Source organism: Helicoverpa zea, chromosome 21, assembly GCF_022581195.2.
Source record: "Helicoverpa zea isolate HzStark_Cry1AcR chromosome 21, ilHelZeax1.1, whole genome shotgun sequence".
Taxonomy (NCBI): Eukaryota; Metazoa; Arthropoda; class Insecta; order Lepidoptera; family Noctuidae; genus Helicoverpa; species Helicoverpa zea.
In genome coordinates this window covers 3,421,837-3,441,272 of record NC_061472.1, presented here as the reverse complement: position 1 = coordinate 3,441,272, position 19,436 = coordinate 3,421,837, and the positions used below count along the sequence as shown (strand labels likewise).

At 38.9% G+C, this 19,436-nt stretch overlaps 2 protein-coding genes across 6 annotated transcripts; one reads left to right on the top strand and one right to left on the bottom strand.

Moving 5' to 3' along the window:
* The first annotated feature begins 717 nt into the window (after nucleotides 1-717).
* LOC124640711 (zinc finger MYM-type protein 3) lies at nucleotides 718-15,026 on the top strand. Of its 5 annotated transcripts, none has more exons than XM_047178606.1 (20): nucleotides 718-973; nucleotides 1,543-1,950; nucleotides 2,885-3,429; nucleotides 3,599-3,785; nucleotides 4,198-4,353; nucleotides 4,748-4,903; nucleotides 5,063-6,340; nucleotides 6,589-6,865; nucleotides 7,132-7,240; nucleotides 7,703-7,817; nucleotides 7,958-8,605; nucleotides 9,514-9,681; nucleotides 10,000-10,229; nucleotides 10,670-10,880; nucleotides 11,083-11,208; nucleotides 11,576-11,697; nucleotides 12,450-12,588; nucleotides 13,064-13,163; nucleotides 13,720-13,910; nucleotides 14,162-15,026. In XM_047178606.1, exons 2-19 carry the CDS (start codon nucleotides 1,593-1,595, stop codon nucleotides 13,907-13,909), a joined length of 5,115 nt encoding a protein of 1,704 aa, XP_047034562.1. In that variant the 5' UTR covers nucleotides 718-973; nucleotides 1,543-1,592; the 3' UTR covers nucleotide 13,910; nucleotides 14,162-15,026. The 5 variants fall into 5 exon arrangements, with proteins under 5 accessions (XP_047034562.1, XP_047034564.1, XP_047034561.1 ...); XM_047178608.1 differs by having other exon boundaries at nucleotides 719-973; nucleotides 2,882-3,429; nucleotides 7,961-8,605; nucleotides 13,735-13,910; XM_047178605.1 differs by having other exon boundaries at nucleotides 719-973; nucleotides 2,882-3,429; nucleotides 7,961-8,605.
* A 1,446-nt stretch (nucleotides 15,027-16,472) lies between these two features.
* Nucleotides 16,473-18,117, bottom strand: LOC124640978. Its single transcript, XM_047178977.1, has one exon. The coding sequence runs from the start codon at nucleotides 17,916-17,918 to the stop codon at nucleotides 16,518-16,520; it is 1,401 nt and encodes a 466-aa protein (XP_047034933.1). The 5' UTR covers nucleotides 17,919-18,117; the 3' UTR covers nucleotides 16,473-16,517.
* Between the last annotated feature and the right edge of the window lie 1,319 nt (nucleotides 18,118-19,436).

Below are 19,436 nucleotides of genomic sequence, written 5' to 3'. Positions count from 1 at the left end.
TGTTATTCATTTAACACAGTGCTTTCCAAATATGATCAAAGATCATGACAAAACCACTCAATTCTACATTGTTCTGTATCTTTTAGTCCCATTGAAACAAAGCTCAAAATTGTTTTCTTTTGAAAGATTGTATTCATGAATTTGAAAACGATATAAGGGTGCGTCCACGTCTGGCGAATGCGCCGCGAATGCGCAGCACGCGAGCCGATCGCGAGCTGTCCGCGAGCTGCGCGCGTGCATTTTTGTTCGTGCGCCGCTTCTGCGCCGCCCGCGCGCAGCTCGCGCGCGACCTTAGCGCCGCACGGGAGCGGCGCGCAGGCGGCGCGCGACGTCTGCCATCTTCAATAGTACTGAGCCAATATATGGAACTGTAAGGGCGAGAACTGATTGCGCGCAGATCTATACGAGCCTTGCGTGAGTTGCGCTAAAGAGGCGCACCGAACTATTGCAGTGACTGCACGCGCGCAGCTCGCGGACAGCTCGCGATCGGCTCGCGTGCTGCGCATTCGCCAGATGTGGACGCACCCTTAGATAAACAAAAAACTTTATGATTTTGAATGTAGAATTTTGATGACGTAAGGGATAAAACAAATGCTAACTTGCTGTACTATGATTCGAGAAAAAGTAAAAAACAATATTATACAACGATAAAGACCGTGATCCCATATCCCATCACTAAAGTAAGCGTCACCTTGTACCAATATAACAATACAAACGTAATTATGGTTAAATTACTTATTAAGATGTTTAGACGTTTTCTTAGATTATAATTTCAGTATCTTATTTTGAAAAGCAACAATTGATTTATAAAATTGAATTATTAAAGCAATCGTATAACTGACGATGAGATATTTTATTAGGGCTCACTCTGACAGTTAATGCATTTCCGCAACAATTTGGCAGGGGCAAGTTGATTCCAAAATGGTGGCCGTTTGTTGTGCTTTTACGTGAATTGTGTACGATTTTTTAATAAGTAAGTCGTTTAAGTTTATTCTATTGAATTATGTATATCTAAGTATGATTCAATATTTTCTTGCCATTCATATGTTGTCTGTTTTAATTTACTAGCACCCGAATGACCTTTCATTTTTCTGTACAAAGAAACTTCCCTGACAGCCTTGTTGTAGTTGATTGAAGTAATATCAATTAATTTTACACATATTACAGTGTAGCCACTGTGATACTTATGTCTTTTTGTTCATGTACTTTACATGTAGCTTATTACCTTACCTAATGGTTATTTCTACTGTTCTGTATTCCAAGTCGAAATAAGCGCGGGACGTGTGGCTTGCCTAATGATTGGCGTCATATAGCATGTATTACTGTTCTTGTCTCGAGAATTAATCTCCTAGAACAACATTTTGTTAAAGTAGTACGTGTTGTGCTTACTTGTAACTTGAAGTAATATTTTACTATTATTTTGTATGCTTGAGCTTGTACCGTATAGCATCATAACCTAAAAACTATTCTGCCGGGTGCGGCGATTATTATTGACAGGGAATTCTGGTTGAGTGCCCTCATATTGCATTACGATGATTTCAGATGACCTTTGGGGGTTAATTTGACGATATATTTCCAATTAGATTGGAAAAATGGATGAAAAAGAGAGTTTGCCAGAGAAACCAAGTGAAGACGTAAGCCAGGGGTCTGGCGACAATGCGGCAGCTGAAAAACCTGATGTTGCTGAGGCTGGCGAGGTGTCGGGGAGTGGAGACGCTGGTGCCGACGTCAGTGAAGCGAAAGACTCAAGTAGTGATGTGAAAATTGACAGTGATGTAACCAAAAGTGTGACAGAACCAGTTGGTGAAGGTGACAGTGAATTACAGAACCATGTAGACCATGATGTGACTACTGAGGACAGTAGTAGTGTTAAAAGTGATATTGGTGACAGTAAGAAAGATGTGACAGATACTACTGATGCTGAGAGCCAAGAGGATGTAAAGGATGATGGTAAGTTCAAGTGTTTTTTATCATAATTTAATATTTTTAGTTGTTAAAAATTTTAAGGTTCTGAGAAATGGAGCTTTTTGTCCAGTTATTAGCTTTTACTATCTTTATTTCTATTCCTTTTTTTGTCTCTTACAACAGTTTTTATTCAATGTTTACATATTTTGTACATGTAATTCATCACAACATCATACCTCTGCCTGTACCCCAATTATTTATGGCTGGTATAGGTTGCTTGCTGACATAATTATTTTCTATCGAATTTAATCCACAAGTAACAGTCTTTGCATAAATCATTAACCATGTTATCATTAATTCTGCACATCAAACCTTAAGTTTACTTCTTCTTCTTTACTTGTATAAATATTATCAAGCAATGTTGTTTTTTTTTTATATCCAAACCAGAAGTCTCTTTATAAACTGCAATGATATTTGAACATAGTGCCAGTCTAAACTGGTTTTATTACTATGGCTAACCAAATAACATTAACTTAAGTCTGACTGCTTATCTGACCTCTTACATTTATGTCAATATTTTTACAGAGAAAAAACTACATTGTTATGGTGATTTTATCTTGGGACTTCCCCACAGTTAACTTTGTAAGAAAAACTATACCTATGTTATGTCTATCCTTCTACTTCATTACATATCACTATGGTATTTAAATTACAATATTTCATTAGTATTTTAAATGTTGTTCCTAGACATAACAAGTTATTTATGTGCATTATTGAAGAATGCAAGGACTTATCAGTATTGTTATTATCATTGAAATCAAGTTGATTTTCATGATGTATTTTCCTAATAGTTATTGTCTTTTCAATCTGTTCCTAGATTTCAATTTCAAATTTGAGTATGAAACAGTCCATATTTACAAAACAAATTAGAACATAGCTTTTCCATTTACTTAAACACATATTTTCTTAATTACAGCAGACATAGCTGATAAAATAGAAGAATCACAAGACAGTGAAACAAATACAGAGGAGGATAAATTAAAAGATGAGTTACCAACAGAATCAACTTCCCCAGATGTACCCAGTCAAGAATCTACCAGTCAAGATATTAGCGAGGCAGAAGCCACCCAAGATAAACCAGAAAACAGCCAAGAAACAACTGAAGTCAGTCAAGAAACAACTGAAGTTAGCCAAGAAACAACCGAAGTCAGCCAAGAAAGTAGTCAAGAGGCAGCTATTGACAATCTTAGTGTAAAAATTGATGAAGATACTGCAAAAGTTGATGAAAGTACTGTAAAAGTTGATGAGAGTACTGAGAAAGCAGATACAATAAAAATTGATGACGATATTGACAAAGTTGAGGTTTTAGACAAGGAACAAAAATTAGAAAAGATCAATAATGATGATGATAAAGTAGAAATAATTGATAGTGAAGATAAAAAGGACAATGATGAGGTGGGAAAGCCTGAGTTTGAGACTGCACCTCATGTTTCAGTTGATGAAAGTCAAGAGGATCATACACAGGTAATAAAACAATTGATTACCATGAATTCAGTAAATCATGGAAAATGCTATTTTATCTATGCTTAAATGCATACAAAAGTAATTCTTAAATGTAAATGTAACTTTAAATTATAAGGTTCAAAATAATACAAAAACAATTTGATTCTAATCAAATTACTTTTATTTCCAGGCTTTAGATCCTTTCGATGCCCTTCTAAAAGATACAACGGACTCTAGTCAAGTGAACGAAACAGGGGAGAAGTCAGATATGTCAGTAACAGTCAACTTGGATGATGACGATGATGATCACAACGCTGACGGTGATGATCATCATGCTGAGGGTGATGTGCATGATGATGATGATGAACATCATGCAGGTAATATTTAACATTTTACTTTTGTGTCATTGAAGTTAAAGCACTCTATTGTAAGCTCATTCTATGAATTTCGTATATAAGTCATAAACCTTTTGACATGCTTATACATATTTCCTTGTAATAAAAGCTCAAAAATCACTTTGTTGGATGAATTTGTACAGTAAAAGAACTCAATTGACTTCCTTGCTGTATATAAAGCATGTTGTACCCTGGAATAGATGATGGTATTTTTTATCTCCACGTTTAAAGAAGTTCCCCCTTCCAATGATGTGGTTGAAGCATAAATTCCAATTCACTTATTTGCCATAGATGCCATAGATAGATAACATAATCATAGATTTCCAAATTCTGCAACTAATCAAATCAGTATAAAAACAGCAGCGTTATGAACTTGCCAATTATTAAATTACAGATCACCCTATAGACGAGAGTGGGGTAACAGAATTGGAGGATGAGCCCGGTGCTGATGAGGAAGTGTGCCTCCTGCCGGACATTGAGAGGGAGATATCTGAGGCTGACAAGGCTGAAGCAGAGAAAGCTTTAGCTGAGAAGAGGAAACTGGCTGAAGGTAGTTTATATTCCTAGTTACAGGTGTACATGGCAATTTTAACACATATCCACAAACTATGTACTGTATATATGTTCTGATAAATGCCCTAAAAAATCTAGATGATGGCAGTATGAAAAAGAAACCAAGAGGCCAGGCAGGATCATTCTAGTATCTGGAAAATGTTGTAGTATAGTGGGATAAATCACATGATGATTTGTATCCGAACTCCAACACCATCAATAGAGTATCTTTGCTTTGTGGACTCTAGGACAGCTATTTGTAAAATATTTAATATCATAAAATTGGTCATTTAAGTCCTCAAAACAAGCTGTTCACACAGACAAAAGGTTGTCCTGTCATATGTCCGTCTGAAGGCTGAGATGATGACTAATAATGACTTGATTTTTCACAGAAGCAGCATCAGCGGCAGAGGCAGCTATACCTAAAGAGGAGAAGGAACCTGATGCGGAAGTCAGTACAGAGGAACATGCTAACTGTGAGGTTCCTGAGGAAGAGCATGCCGAGACGGATGTCGCTCATGAGGATGCCTCGCAGGAAAATGGTGGAGGTAAGTGTAGGAAGACAGTAGTCCCCAAACTAAGAAAGAATATAGGAAATACGAAAGTAATTTGATCTACTACTATTTCTACTGTTTAATACCTACTATAAAATGTATATCTGTGTCTGCAAAGATTTCTTCAATTAATCATACCTTTCAATTTTTCAGACAAAGAAAATGAAAATGAACACGACGACTCGGTTGAAGCCGACGAAAATGTGACGCACATTATACAAGAGATCAGTTCCTTCGATAGCACGTGCGCTCAGTGTAACAAAGAAGACCAGCCTTGCACCTACCGCGTCTCCATGAAGGAAAACGAAATGTCTTACATCTGCAGCGAAACCTGCGTCAAGGACTTCCAAACAGCGCACCCGGGACAGTACACAATCACGCACAAAAAATATTTAATAGAAGAAATACCACCCAAAACCCTAACATGCTCAGAGTGTGAAGAAAAAAAAATCTGCTATTTCTACTACAATTACGATGGAGAAGATACCAACTACTGCTCCATGACCTGCCTCAACAGCATGATGGCCGATGAAGCGGAAAAGTACGTCTTCAAAAGACGAAGAATCATCGTCGACGAAATGGTGAATGCTAAGGAAGCTGTATGTTTCGTTTGTAACGAGCACAAAAAATGCGCTTTCTCATTGGCCAGGTATGGGGAGGTACGCTTTGTTTGCGAAAATTCGTGTATAAAGAGTTTAAATGGCAAAGAAAATGGTAGGTACTTGATCAAAAAGAAGCGAATGCCCAGAAAACAACAGCCCACACAACCGCAAAATCCTCCATTATTGAAATTAAAAGTTATTAGCAATGCCACGGATAAATATTTAGACGAAGCTTACAAAATACAGGCGAAGACTCCGGCAATGGTGCAAGCCGCGAGGGAAGAGAGAGAACGGACTTTTATACGGAAATGTAACCAATGTTCGCTTATACTTGCTTCAGACGAGAAAATACTGACGTGGGAAACCATGGACTTCTGTGATGGAATGTGTTTAGGCAGATATCAGAACAAAATCGGCGCGAGATGCGCGAATTGTAAGAATGCTGTACAACACACTAGTTTAGGGAAATATTGCGTAAGATTTGGCTTTGATATTCGTCAGTTTTGCAATTGGGCGTGTTTAGAGGAATTTAAGAAAGGCTTGAAGATATGTTGTTATTGTCAGAGGGATATATCTGTTGGGCACCAAGGTTTTCTGGCTCCTGTTGGTGATAAAGGGCAGTTTAAAGACTTCTGTTCTCAAGCTTGTATGGAGAAGTTCGACCAGATGAGTAAAAACCCGATACCTCAGCCGGTGTGGGCGAAGTGTGCGGTGTGCTCGTTAGAAAAGGCGACGGCTATTGAAGTCGAAGTCAGTGAGGAAGCGTCGCAAAGGTTGTGTTCCGATCCTTGCTTTGCGGCGTTTAAGTTCGTCAACAATATTTTTCCTGGTAAGTTCTAGTTTTAAATAAGCTATTGATTCTTTTCTAATTTTTTTTTTACTTCGTCGGAAATTTCACAAAATTATCCAGTGAAATAATCTTATACTCAGCTTAGACGAGTTTTATTTGCGCTATGTCGTACATACGTAAGTCTTGTCTTGCAATAACAAAATCTGTTCCTTATTCCCTTTTTTTTTAGAATGTGTTCCTTAAACTGCATTATCACCGAAACCTCAAAAGTATACTTCCTTTCACAGACCAATGCCGCTGGTGCAAAAAATACTTCGAACGCAAACAAAGTAAATGCTTCACAATCTACGAAGGTTCAAACGCCCACTGTTTCTGTTCAAAGTCGTGTATGAATGTGTACATAAGTAACTCAAGGCATATAGTTCCGTGTAACTGGTGTAAAGTCAAGAAGTATAATTTCGATATGATAAGGAAAGTGCAGCCCAATGGACAGGCTATCATGATGTGCTCGCTCAACTGCTTGAATCTCTACCAGGTTTCTGTTAATGCTGTGTCTTCCAGAAGGTTAGTTGAAGTTGGCTTTTATTTGTCTAGTTGACTGAATTAAGTATTCTGAACCATTATTGATACCTTTAATGATTCAGGTAAAAGTAAGCGACTCTTTGTCCCGTCACATGTACTGTCAGCAGAGTTCACTCAAAAAATCTATTTGTGTGCTTTGAAAAAAATGAAAAAGGGTAATAATTTTCGGAAAAAAGTACCGTCTATTTGCACTATAAGCAAACTTATAAAACTATGACAAAGTCTAAAGCAAATTTATATATTTTCAGAACAAAATGTGATATGTGCAAACGGTCGTCGTTGGCGCAATACCATTTGACGATGTCAGATGCAACAGTGAGGAATTTCTGCTCCTACCAGTGTGTCATGACATTCCAGGTGAGATTACTATCTTATTACACCTTTGAATCAAATTACAAAGTATGAAAAATGAGAATACAAACGAGAGCTAAATTATAGTACTAATTTGTATTGAATTATTTAATAGCACTTTGCACCAGTTTCACCCATGACACTGTTTCATTACTTCTCGCAGCTTGATGTAAAGTAGCCTAAATATTTCATCAAAATCCACTCAGTAGTTTTTTCTCGAAAGAGTAACAAACATTTCATGCATCCAAACTTGATTTATATAATTAACTCTGATGACAAATCGTCAGTTGCTAAAAGGTCCATTAAAGTTAAAGCTTCATTAAATTTATTGCTAACACTTTCTTTGTCAACAAGATAAAAAGTGACAGCAATAGATTTAATGAAGCTTTAACTTTGATGGACGTTTCTGAAATTGACGGAAAATCATATATTTTTACGTGTGTATCTAAAGCTCTTTCTACAATACAGGGTCAATACTCAAAACACGCGCCTCCTCTACTGCCGGGCGAGTCCATCGACCAGCAGAAAGCAGTTCCTACTGGGGCGCCGCGACGGACATACCCCGGGGCAGCTAAAAATAATAGTAAGAATATATAAAACGTTTATTTAACACAAGATAAATGCAATAACAAAGTATGTTTCAAATAGGCTTGTATATTCACCCGCGTCAAAATCACTGCAGCCGTTTTAGAGATTCTATAAGTAACTTTTTTTGTTTTTCAGCAGCGGCGAAAGGCCAACAACAACGTGCAGGCGGCATGCCAGTGATATCAAGCGTACAGTCCTTGGCCGCGCCGCCGCCTCTCATGCCTTCCATGACGCGGCAGAAGTCCAAGCGCTTACAAGTACAACCTACCCCTGAACCCGAGCCCCCAGCCGCCCCCAAAACACCTCCACCACCCCCTAAACCCCCAACTCCCCCTCCTCCTCCGCCCCCAAAAATATACAACCACGTTATTGTCAAAACATTACCTCCAAGAGAAGTAGCAAACAAGGCAACCATGTCCAAACCTATGATGGTTTCCAAAGGCGTCTCCTGTCGACCGCACCCATGCACTAAGGAATGCCAAACAGACCCTAGTTTAGAACGACGAGTACTTATCCCTGTTCCCGTCCCTATTTATGTTCCTGTACCCTGCGCGATGTGGTCGTTACCCTTCCCAGTACCCGTGCCTATACCCATACCTATACCTACGCCGGTCTTCATACCTACGACTAGGAATTCGGCTAAAGGCATCATGAAGGAAATCAATAAGATTCATGATAAGATGCCCACGGATCCGTTTGAAGCTGAATTGCTGATGATGGCTGAAATGGTAGCCGGAGACAAGAAGAAGGATCAGAGTGATTCTGATACGGATGCGGAGAATGGTATGTATACAAAAATGTATATAAATTCTACTTAACTGTGAGTTGATGGCGTTATAACTAACAGGACTTGAATAGAGATCTTGAGAAGAGCTTGGGATTTATTTACAGACAATCGCTCCGCAGTCTTCAATGACTGAATCAATTCAAATTCGTCCAATTTGAAAGAACTTCGGTATCGTGATAAGCATCGAAGTTAGACAGATTGGTGTTGACACGCGATGTTGAAGTGTCTCGCGAATACTTTATTTTTAAGTACACACATAAAAAACATTGTTAATGCTACTTCGTGAATTCAAAAATAAGCGTTTCGCCCTTTATAAAGTCAATTTATGGGAACGAGACATGATTCGGCCGCATTTTCATTTGTTACTTTTAAAGTCAGTCTTACGCTGGTCAGACAAGTTTATCTGTCTTACTTAATAAGTGTTTAGACTACTACTAATCCATTTTGTTAAAAGCTGGTAATCTCTATAAATCGCGTTGGCGTTTGACTGTACGTTTATACGCTTGCCAAGCCGTGGCAAACGGCAAACAGCCGAGAATCTCCACAAATCGCGTTTGAGATTTGAAAGGCGTTTACACGCTTGTGACTGTATCTACATAAAAAATCGGCACTCGATCACTGGATCGGAAGCAAGCACCCATAAGCTCAGGCAAGCCACACAAACGGCCCTTGCGATTGTGGGGGCTTGCCAAGCCTTGGCAAGCGTGTAAACGCACCATTAGTCATAACTTGTCACAAGTTCAACCGAAATAATGCAGTAATACATTATCAACACAATTTCCATACATAATAATACAGCTAATTTTTACAATTCATACCTCTAGGTTATACAACGTGACAAATTTTTAACCCCCTCAAAAAAGGGGAAGATTCATTCAATTCCATAACATTTTGTTTTTTACAGAGGAAACCTTCAGCCCAGTAGCCGGTATAGACGGCAACAATGCTTTCGGAGAGGACATGCTACAAATGGCATTGAAAATGGCCACGGAATATGAAGACCAGCCTGTGGATCTGGAGTCAGCTATGACGGCGAACACTATCACACCTAGCTCACATCCCGGGATGCCTGGTGAGTCACTGAGTATTAATATTAATTAGGATATACCCGTTCATCTGTATCTCGTGGGAACCTAAATATCTCTTGCGAAAATTGTAAGGATTGAAAGTTATGTGTACAGTGTGAATTTATGTAATGTTTACAAATTGTAATAAGAGAATCTAATGTTTAATTTTATCGACGAAAAAAATATTGAAAAAATTCAAAATATGTAATTGAATTTTTTATGAAATCTTGTATAGTTTAGGGGAGGCCTTGGTTCATCGTTGGCCATTTTTCGGCAGAGACGACGAAAGATACATTGTCATAATTGGTGGTGTTATTGGTCAGGTCTGGAAGGCGAGAACCTGCACCACCACCACATGATGGTGCTGGAGCAGCAGCGCGCCGTGGCCGCCCTCCGCGCGTCCGCCGCCCCCCGCAAGCGAGCCCCCGCGCCCCTCCCCGCCGCCCGCCCCGCGCGCTCCTCCAAGCGCCGCCGCGCCGAGCCGCCGCCCGCGCCGCTGCCCGACCCGCCGCGCGAGCCCGCCGAGAAGCCTGACGCCAACATGTGTCTCAAGGTATATACTCAACGTATACTAAATTGGTCTCTGTAATGTAAGGGCAAGTTCACATCTGGCGAATGCTGCGCCCGCGAGCCGTTTGCTGGTTTGACGCGCCCTTTAGCGCAAACTCAAACAAGGCAAGAACTAAAATGCACGCGTACAGTTCGCGGACATCTCGCAAACGGCCCGCGAGCTTACAATGCACCCTTTCAATGCTCCTTAGTCGTGCTCCACGATAAACCGCATGATTCGGTTTACATATTGAGTTCGTTTAATCTACTCGGTCTTGCAAACAAGAACAAATTTAGCACGAATATTTCTAAAATGTTGATGAAACTGCCGTCAATTGCCAACACGTCATGTTTAAAGCGCTTTCACATGACTATTTAATCTCTGAAAATGCACTTTTATCACTTATTTCAACCTAGAACTAATCATTACTTTTACATTTCTAGTACACATTCGGCGTAAACGCGTGGAAACAGTGGGTGATGACGAAGAACGCGGAAATCGAGAAGAGTTCGATACGACGGAAACCGTTCAAGTCGGAGATATTACAACTGACTGCGGATGAACTTAACTACTCGCTCTGTTTGTTCGTCAAGGAAGTGAGGAAACCTAACGGCAGTGAATACGCCCCCGATACTATTTATTATTTGGTTTTAGGTGAGATTTTTTATTTATGTGTGATTTAAATGATCAGAAAAGTGGTAAAAATTAGCTAAAATATTTTTTTTTACTAAGAAAGTTCAATAATAAAATTGATTAATTTAACACATTCTAGTTCAAAAAATAAAATGTGCATCTTCATTATAGCACCGAAAATATACACATAACGGTATAATTAAATGTCTATGTTTGGTTTCAGGTATACAGCAATATCTGTTTGAAAACGGTAGGATAGACAATATATTTACGGACCCTTACTACGAGAAATTCACCGACTGCTTAGACGAGGTCGCGAGGAAGTTCTCAGTTTTATATAATGACTCACGTAAGTATTTTTATGTATTTCCATATCTTCGTAACAAATTCACATTCGCATAAATTCAGTTTACTCAGAACTAGTTGTTTCGTATAAGCTTTTTCGTGTAAAAAATAACATAGCTCCGTCAAAATAAAGATCTTGAACACTACGTATAGTTTTACATATTTCCGACCGATATTTATGCCAGTACAAAAGTGCCGATTCAGCATCTGATTTCTCATCTTGTTGGATTGCCATTTCATCGGCACCATAATATGTCTTGCGTAGCTGGTTTATCTCCTTGTAGGAGAACATCCACCGTGGACGACAATCTGCTCGGACGCCGTTATTACTATTATATCTAACGTATTTAACGCTTATATTTCCTCCGCAGAGTACATAGTGACGCGCGTGGAGGAGGAGCACCTGTGGGAGAGCAAGCAGCTGGGCGCCCACTCGCCGCACGTGCTGCTCTCCACGCTCATGTTCTTCAACACCAAGCACTTCAACCTCGTCGTACGTATATCATGTCATACTATAGTGTCTCACCAGCATCGGGAACATGGTCCAATCTACCAGCGGTCAGAGCTCCATAGAGAAATACAGATTTCTGCATTAAGATCTTGATCCAACAGTCTAACGAGATGTCGACGCTCTTGGCTATTGAGCCATTGGCTGAAACGAATTTCAGCATAATGACTGAACTCTTCAGACCAGTCAACAACCTCGTGAGCCTAAATCAAGATATTACAAATCCATTTGCACTCTTAATAAATACCTTACTTTATATCTTAATTCAAGTCCCCCTGTATTTGAATCCATTGAACACATTTGTTTGGATAAAGAATTTGTACCATACTGTATCAATGCTATGTAGCTACATGCTATAGCTGTCCCTAAAGGTGTCTACACACCAAATCCGCTGACGCCGGCGGCACAGGTATTTTGTACAATCATGCCGCCGGCTTGCGCCCGCGCGGGCAAGCCGGCGGGGCAGCATGCCGATGCCGACGGCATCCCTCTCCACTCACTCAGTCAGTTGCCCGCCGGCTTTCATAGAGTATTTGACAATTACTAGAACACCACATGCCGCGGCAGTCGTGCCGCCGGCATTGCCACCGGCAAAATCGTTCGGCTTGGACATTCTGAAGCCGCCGGGTTAACCCGCCGGCACTAAGCCGCCGGGCTGTGCCGCCGGGTCAGCGGCTTTGGTGTGTAGACCCCTTAAAGTGTCAATACATGTTGATTAAACCTGTTTTGGTTTACAGACGGTAGAAGAGCATATGCAGCTATCATTCTCTCACATAATGAAACATTGGAAGAGGAATCCCAACCAGCCGGGCCAGGCCAAAATACCCGGCTCTAGGAATGTACTGCTAAGGTTTTATCCTCCACAATCTGCGTTAGGTAAGTGCGATACATCATTATCATCCTCCTGCCCTTATCCTAATTTTATTTGGTGTCAGCGCAGCATATTTTCTCCATCCATACTCTTCTATATCCCGTCATCTTGCAAGTAACATTCTTTATAGACGCCCATGTGCCGCACGAACATAAATTCACAAGTATTCTTAAAAAAATGGTTGACTGCGTTTTCATTTGTGTAATGAACAACTAGGCAATCAAGCAGAACAAAACTGTACAAATGGCTTTTACACCAAATATATTATGTAAAATATTTGGTTGTTATTTTTTTTGCACCTAACTTTGACGTTTCGAAAGAGCTTTCATAGGCCTATTTGAAATAAAAAAAATTGAGTTTGAGTTTTCTCAACGAAAACATTATTTAACTGAGATAATTACTTTTGTAATAGCGAAGATTATTACTCTGTTCCCAAATAATATTATTGTAATTAATCCCAAAACTGTTATTTCATTGCAGAAGCAAATTCAAGAAAGAAGAAAGTATATGAACAACAAGAAAACGAGGAGAACCCACTGAGGTGTCCTGTGAAACTATATGAATTCTATATTTCCAAATGGTATGTAAACTTCTTATATGTAGCCGATTTGTGAAAGAATGTGCAAGTGGCTGGAAAATATCATTGAATTTGCTAAAATATTTACTTGCTAGTTATACTAGACTTATTAAAATGTTTCTTCTCTACCTATAATTTTCCCAATACAATTGCGTACATGGAGCAGCTTTCCTTCACCCAGTTGTCTGGGCAACACATAACAAGTATCTGACAGGATCCTTAATTTAATGTGCCTTCCGAAACATCCATCGAGGCGTGTCTGTTCTGGATATAGGGTCCAGGGAAGTTGGTAAGATGGTTGGAGTGCACCTATTGTGAGGGAGTTAGTATCCATTTTGTCTTAGCCCTGCATCCCAGTGACGAGTAGGTCTGTACATTAATGACATAATCCACTAGCATTAAACATAGTTAATGAAGATAAGGATACTTCTGATGACATATAGGTAAACTCTTGCAAAAATTCAGAGCTAAGATAAAATGATATAGCTATCTACACAGGTGCACTCAGTAGACCTAAGTAGGCTTCCCAACCGTCCACTCTCTACCACTAACATTGTAGCGTACTCTCCAACAGTCCGGAGTCGGTGCGGACTCGCAACGACGTGTTCTACCTGCAGCCGGAGCGGTCGTGCGTGCCCGACTCGCCCGTGTGGTACTCCACGCAGGCGCTCAGCCGACAGGCGCTCGCCAAGATGCTGCACCGCGTCAAGATGGTCAAGGAGATCAACATCGCGCTGCTCACTAGCTAAGGTCAGCAACTTAATTACTATCAAAGGATACACTACAGAGAACAGAGAGACTACAGTATCATGATGAAAAGGTTATTACACAGTTCCAAAGAGTTCATGGAGAAGACCGGCATGAAACTATAGACACTGAAGTTTTCAAGCTATCCTTGAGAAAGTTATACAAAACACGTATTACGTCATTCTTTCCAGCAGCCAGAATGATTACTCCAGTTCACTTATCGAATAGTTAATAAATGTCGTCTCTCCTTACAGATTACACATCGAGTCTGCAAGCGGCTTTGAAACTAATGCAGCAATACGATGCGAATCACTGGCACGGTCCTACAGCCTTTATTTACCGGACATTAGCGGCCGCCGGCACCCGGTGACGTCACGCTCCGTCACTGCCGGCCAAACGCACCTAACATTATCGAAATCTGTTGTTGTACACCTGGTGACATGTATATTTTTTCTACTTTGTATATCAGTCTGCGTAACGGACGGCGAACATTAATTTTAAATAAATAGTTTATATTAGATTACTTTTTTATAATGTTGCAATGTTTTAGCTATAAGTTTCTGTGCGGGACTGTTTTATTCATGTACAGATAATGGTACTAGTGGTATCGTTAATACACAATATTGATTTATTTATCACAATTATTCAATTATATTATTTTAACACTATCTTACGCTGATGTAGTGGAGAGTCTAATTCTTTAATTGGTATGGTTTTAAATTTGTAAATACGCCAAGCGAATAAGAATCATTTTGTATTCTTTCGAAAGTAAATGTGTGATAACATTCTCATTAATGTAATAATTGGCAGCCTGAGCTCTATGTTCCTCAGTGCCAGGATAAATGGAATTATTATCGCCCTCGTTTAATATTTGAATATTAATATTAGATAGATATAAGTTATAAAATTCCAAGTTTAGTGGCAAGAGCACTCATGTGTTATAGTAGTATTCATTTTATAAATTGGGGAAGCGATATATCTCTCAGATATAAATTTTTATTGAACATAATTATAGCTTAGCAAAAGAGTCAGATTCGTATTATATTTTAAGTATAACGGCGTCAGTTGTAAGGTTTAGGTTTAATAAAGCTGTGTAAAAAGAATACTGATTCTCTAAAACAAAGTGTTTTATTTCATCTTCTTGTCAGAGAATGCTTATTTTTTTTAGGTAAGTACCAAGCCATTGATTTGTTATTTAAGACGTAGTCATCGTTTCAAAACTTGAATTCAAGTACATAGTGGTTAGACAGGGGCCCGATTCTCCTAAGTTCATAATGTCAAAATCGAATAGAAATCGAATCGCAATATGATCGCAATAGCAGTTTTAACCATATCGGGCATTCTGCTACTAATAAAAGACAAATCGTATTCGATTGACATTTGATTGGTGTGCGATTGGTCTGCTATTTTGGTGATTTTGGTCTATACGGTAGTTTGGTGTACAATCATTTTGCAATCGTAAATCATTTGCAGACAAAATGATTCATTATTGAATGACAGAAAAGGATAAAAACGTTTATTTCAAAGAAAAAATAGCGGAATGCCACATACGCTTCAATCGTAATCGAGTCTGGATTGGATCAATCGAATCGAGTCGAACGTGAATCGTATGTCGCTTAAGTAAAATTAGGAGAATCGGGCCCCAGGACTTGCCTTCTGACTACGGTATTACTTTTTATCTATTGACGTTAAGTATACCTAACCTCCTTCCTAGCCAAAATTCAAATTGCACCTATATTTGAGACTAGCCGTTTTCCCGTGGTAACTACTACCCGTACCGGGATAAAATATAGCCTATGTTACTCGTGGATAGGGCTGCCATCCGTCCGGGTTTCCCCGGATTTGTCCTCGTTTGGAGGCCGTCCGGGCGGGGTTTCAAGAAGTGTCCGGGGAAAACCCGGACACTTTTCATGTAAGGAAGCACCTCATTGGATTTAAGTATGTGTTAATAGTAAATGGATTACAAATTAGGTATTATTTTGTTTAAAAAAATCGTACTCCTTCGGGGAAAAAATGCGATTTACGCCAAATGTCCGGGTTTGGTGAAATTCGAGATGGCAGCCCTACTCGTGGATAATGTAGCTTTCAAATGATGAAAGAATTTTTTAAAACGGTCCAGTAGTTTTTGAGCCTATTCATTACAACCAAACAAACAAAGTTTTCCTCTTTATAATATTAGTATAGCCAATAATATAGATTTTCTAAATCATGCACGAATAAGCAAAACATAAAACAATCTTATGAACATAACCCCCTATGGGGCGGACACTTCGTCTCTACAAGCCACCGCTATGGCCCAATTTTAATATCACTATGAATATTAAAATTAGTTTTGTTATTAAGAACATACATCTTCTAAGTCATAAGATCTAATTATAAAACATCGTCTATGTACAGAGCAGTTATAGTTTTCGACCATAATGGCGGCCCGCAACGAACTTCACAAGTTCACAACTGCGCGCAGGTACAGTCGAGTCGAAAAAAGTTAGACACCATTTTATATTTTTATTTTATAACTCCTAAGTGACATGTGCCTTAGTTATTGAGGAACAATGAAAGATTGCGTTAATACTGATCAATATATTACAAGCTTAATTCAGAAGAATTATTTTACGGCACAGCCCTCAATTCCTCGATAAAAATATAGTCGCTTGTAGAAGGCATGTCTTCACTATTTACACCAAAGTATTCCTCTTCACTCGAATCTCCCTCAGAGTTGGAATCTGAGTAATTATCACTATTATCAGTGCTATCATTTGCTTGAGTGACGAATTCTTCTGTCAAATTGTCGATGACAACGTCACTTTTTCTATAATCATCTTCTATTTCCATTGCTTTTGCACAAAATCCGCTCCATTCACTTTCTCCTATTTGATTCGCTTTTTCTTCTATCAATTCCATCACAGTATTGACGTTCCAAGTAACAATTTTATTGGAAACATGTTGTTTTATGGCTGCCCATGCCATCTCGATGGGGTTCAAATCTGGGTGGTAAGGGGGCAGCCGTAATACATCGTGGTTATGGTGTTTAAGAATTTTATCTAAATTGTACTTTTTATATCTGTCTTTACTTTGAGCAATTAACTTGTAAAGCTGTGGCTTCAGCATGCTATCATCATAAGATATTTGCTTTTTATGAAGCCAAGATTGCATTTCTGCTTTTCGTGCATTTGAAGATGGTGCCGGATCTTCTTCTTTGTTGTGGTAGGATACATTATCCACCACAACGACTGAGTTTTCTGGTAAACCTGGTAATAATTGTGTTCTAACCCATCTTTCATAAATGTCAGGGTTCAAATTATCATGATAATCGGTGTTTTTTGGATTCCCCTTAAGCATTAAAAGACCATCGGATACGAAGCCCGCTTCTGAACCCGCATGAACGATAACCACGCCTTGACCCTTTACTATTTTGACACCGTCGCCCGATGGCTTACTTTGGGAAGAATCGACATATGATTCTCCAGCGTATACAATGGGCCTACCTTCCGAGCGATACTTGAAAATACTTTCCAAATATTCGATGCGCTGTAATCGAATACTGGTTTGTTCTATTATAACTCTTTTCTCATATTGGGTTTTCTTCCACTGAAAACCCGATTGCTTAAGAATTCGACTTAAGCTGGTCATAGAACCCTGATAATTTATATCGGCTTTCAATTTCTTTTGGAGTGCTTGGACTGTTGGCAATTTTTTTTCAGTTAAATGAAAGTTATGGACGCACCTTTTGATGACTCCTTGATTGAACCCATCAATGCCTGTCACTCTCTTGACTCCCCTACGTTTTTTACCAGGTGTGCGGAAGACTGGCCTCGCTTCAGCTTCACTTGCTGTTGCAGCTATTCTTTGAACAGTTCTCGTAGATATTCCTGTAGCAGCCGCCGTTCGTTTCTGAACTAGATTTAAAGGTATTAGTAAGCCTTCTTCGTGCTCTTTTTTCATAAATTGAAGGACAGCATGCACCATTTTCCGGGCTTGGCCACTTAAAACGCTGTAACGTCCGCGAGGCATTTTTCAGAACAATGTAGGTACATACAACAAGTAAAAGTTCACAAACAAATGAAGCAATAAAAACAAAAACGACTTGGCCAATAAATAACGAAGGACTCCAAACTATTGTGAACTTGACTGTACTGAAGTAAAGACGAGCGTGTATAGTCTAGGGATGCAATTCACACACTGAGGAGGGAGCGAGAAAGGAGAGAGCTCGCTCAGAGAGCACTGAGTGCAATGTTGCCAAAGTCCATTGTCCCGATTCCCCGAAAACACGTCGTTTGCGGAAAATAAATCAAAATTCTCTACATCTTTACCATAAACTTTCATCAAATAATTAAAACTAAATTTGAATAATAGGTATATATAATAATGAGTAATAGGCCTCACAGAGTCGTAATGTCTTTCTGGATGAGATAATTAATTTTGGAACTAGAATTCATTCACAGCGAAAATTCAAATAGTCTAATTTTTATTCCATTTTCTCTTGCGTTTGTTGGCTCATAGGAATGTTTAGAGAACTTATTTTTTAAGATTCAGAACGCTTGTCAGGACCATTTTTATTAAACGGTTTTATTAAACGGTTTTATTTAGCTCATCCTGTTTGTTTTATTTATTTATTCTTGGGTCAAATTTAGTCATTCAAATTTAAGTACCTTCCTGTTGTCAGATTGATCTGAAATTTGGTACACGCCTTCAATTCCGATGACAATACAATATAGTAATATCAATAACATTGTAAATCCAAGATGGCCGCCGGTAAAAAATGGCGGATTACATATTTTTTCCACAACCCCCTCAATATGGGTATCAAATGAAAGGGCTACACAAGTAGAATACTGTCAGCAACCCCAGCAGTGCCCAACAGGGCCAAGGCCTGCCTGGGCTGCGGGATTGTTCGAAAGATTTACCGTGGTCCTGGTACATAAAAGGCCTACGACGAAACACAACGGTTTTTAGTCAGTAAGAGTCTGGCATTCCCTCACAGCTGCTGACCCATATATAGAATGAGGAATATTCGGTAGGCATTTTCATTAAATACTAAAAACTAGAAAATAAAAAATTGGTAAAAAAACTTTTAAGTTAAATGGTTTTATCTTATGTGCACTGAAGCTAGAAAAAAAAAAAACTGTTACTTACCTATAAACCTACGTAGGCGGTCCCGGTCATATTAGACTAAAATAAAAACGTAAACTCTCCGATAGATATTAATATAGATACGTAAAGCATTCATATCCATGTAATTCGGAAAACTACACTTACTTGGTAATATTTACAATGACCTTCTGTTAAAAACCGCAATTCAAGATGGTCATCTTCGTTAGTTCACCACTTAGCCACCAGGAGAATCTGTATTCTAGCAGTTTATTAAGTAAAATTAATAAATATTATGTTTTCATTTCGGTACATGATTTATAAAATAAATTAGTTTGTTTATGCAAGTATTACATAATAAAGACTGATCAGAATGGTAAAGTCTGGATTGATTATCTGTGATTTCATGAAATTTGAATGACATGAATCTATTGTTTGTAA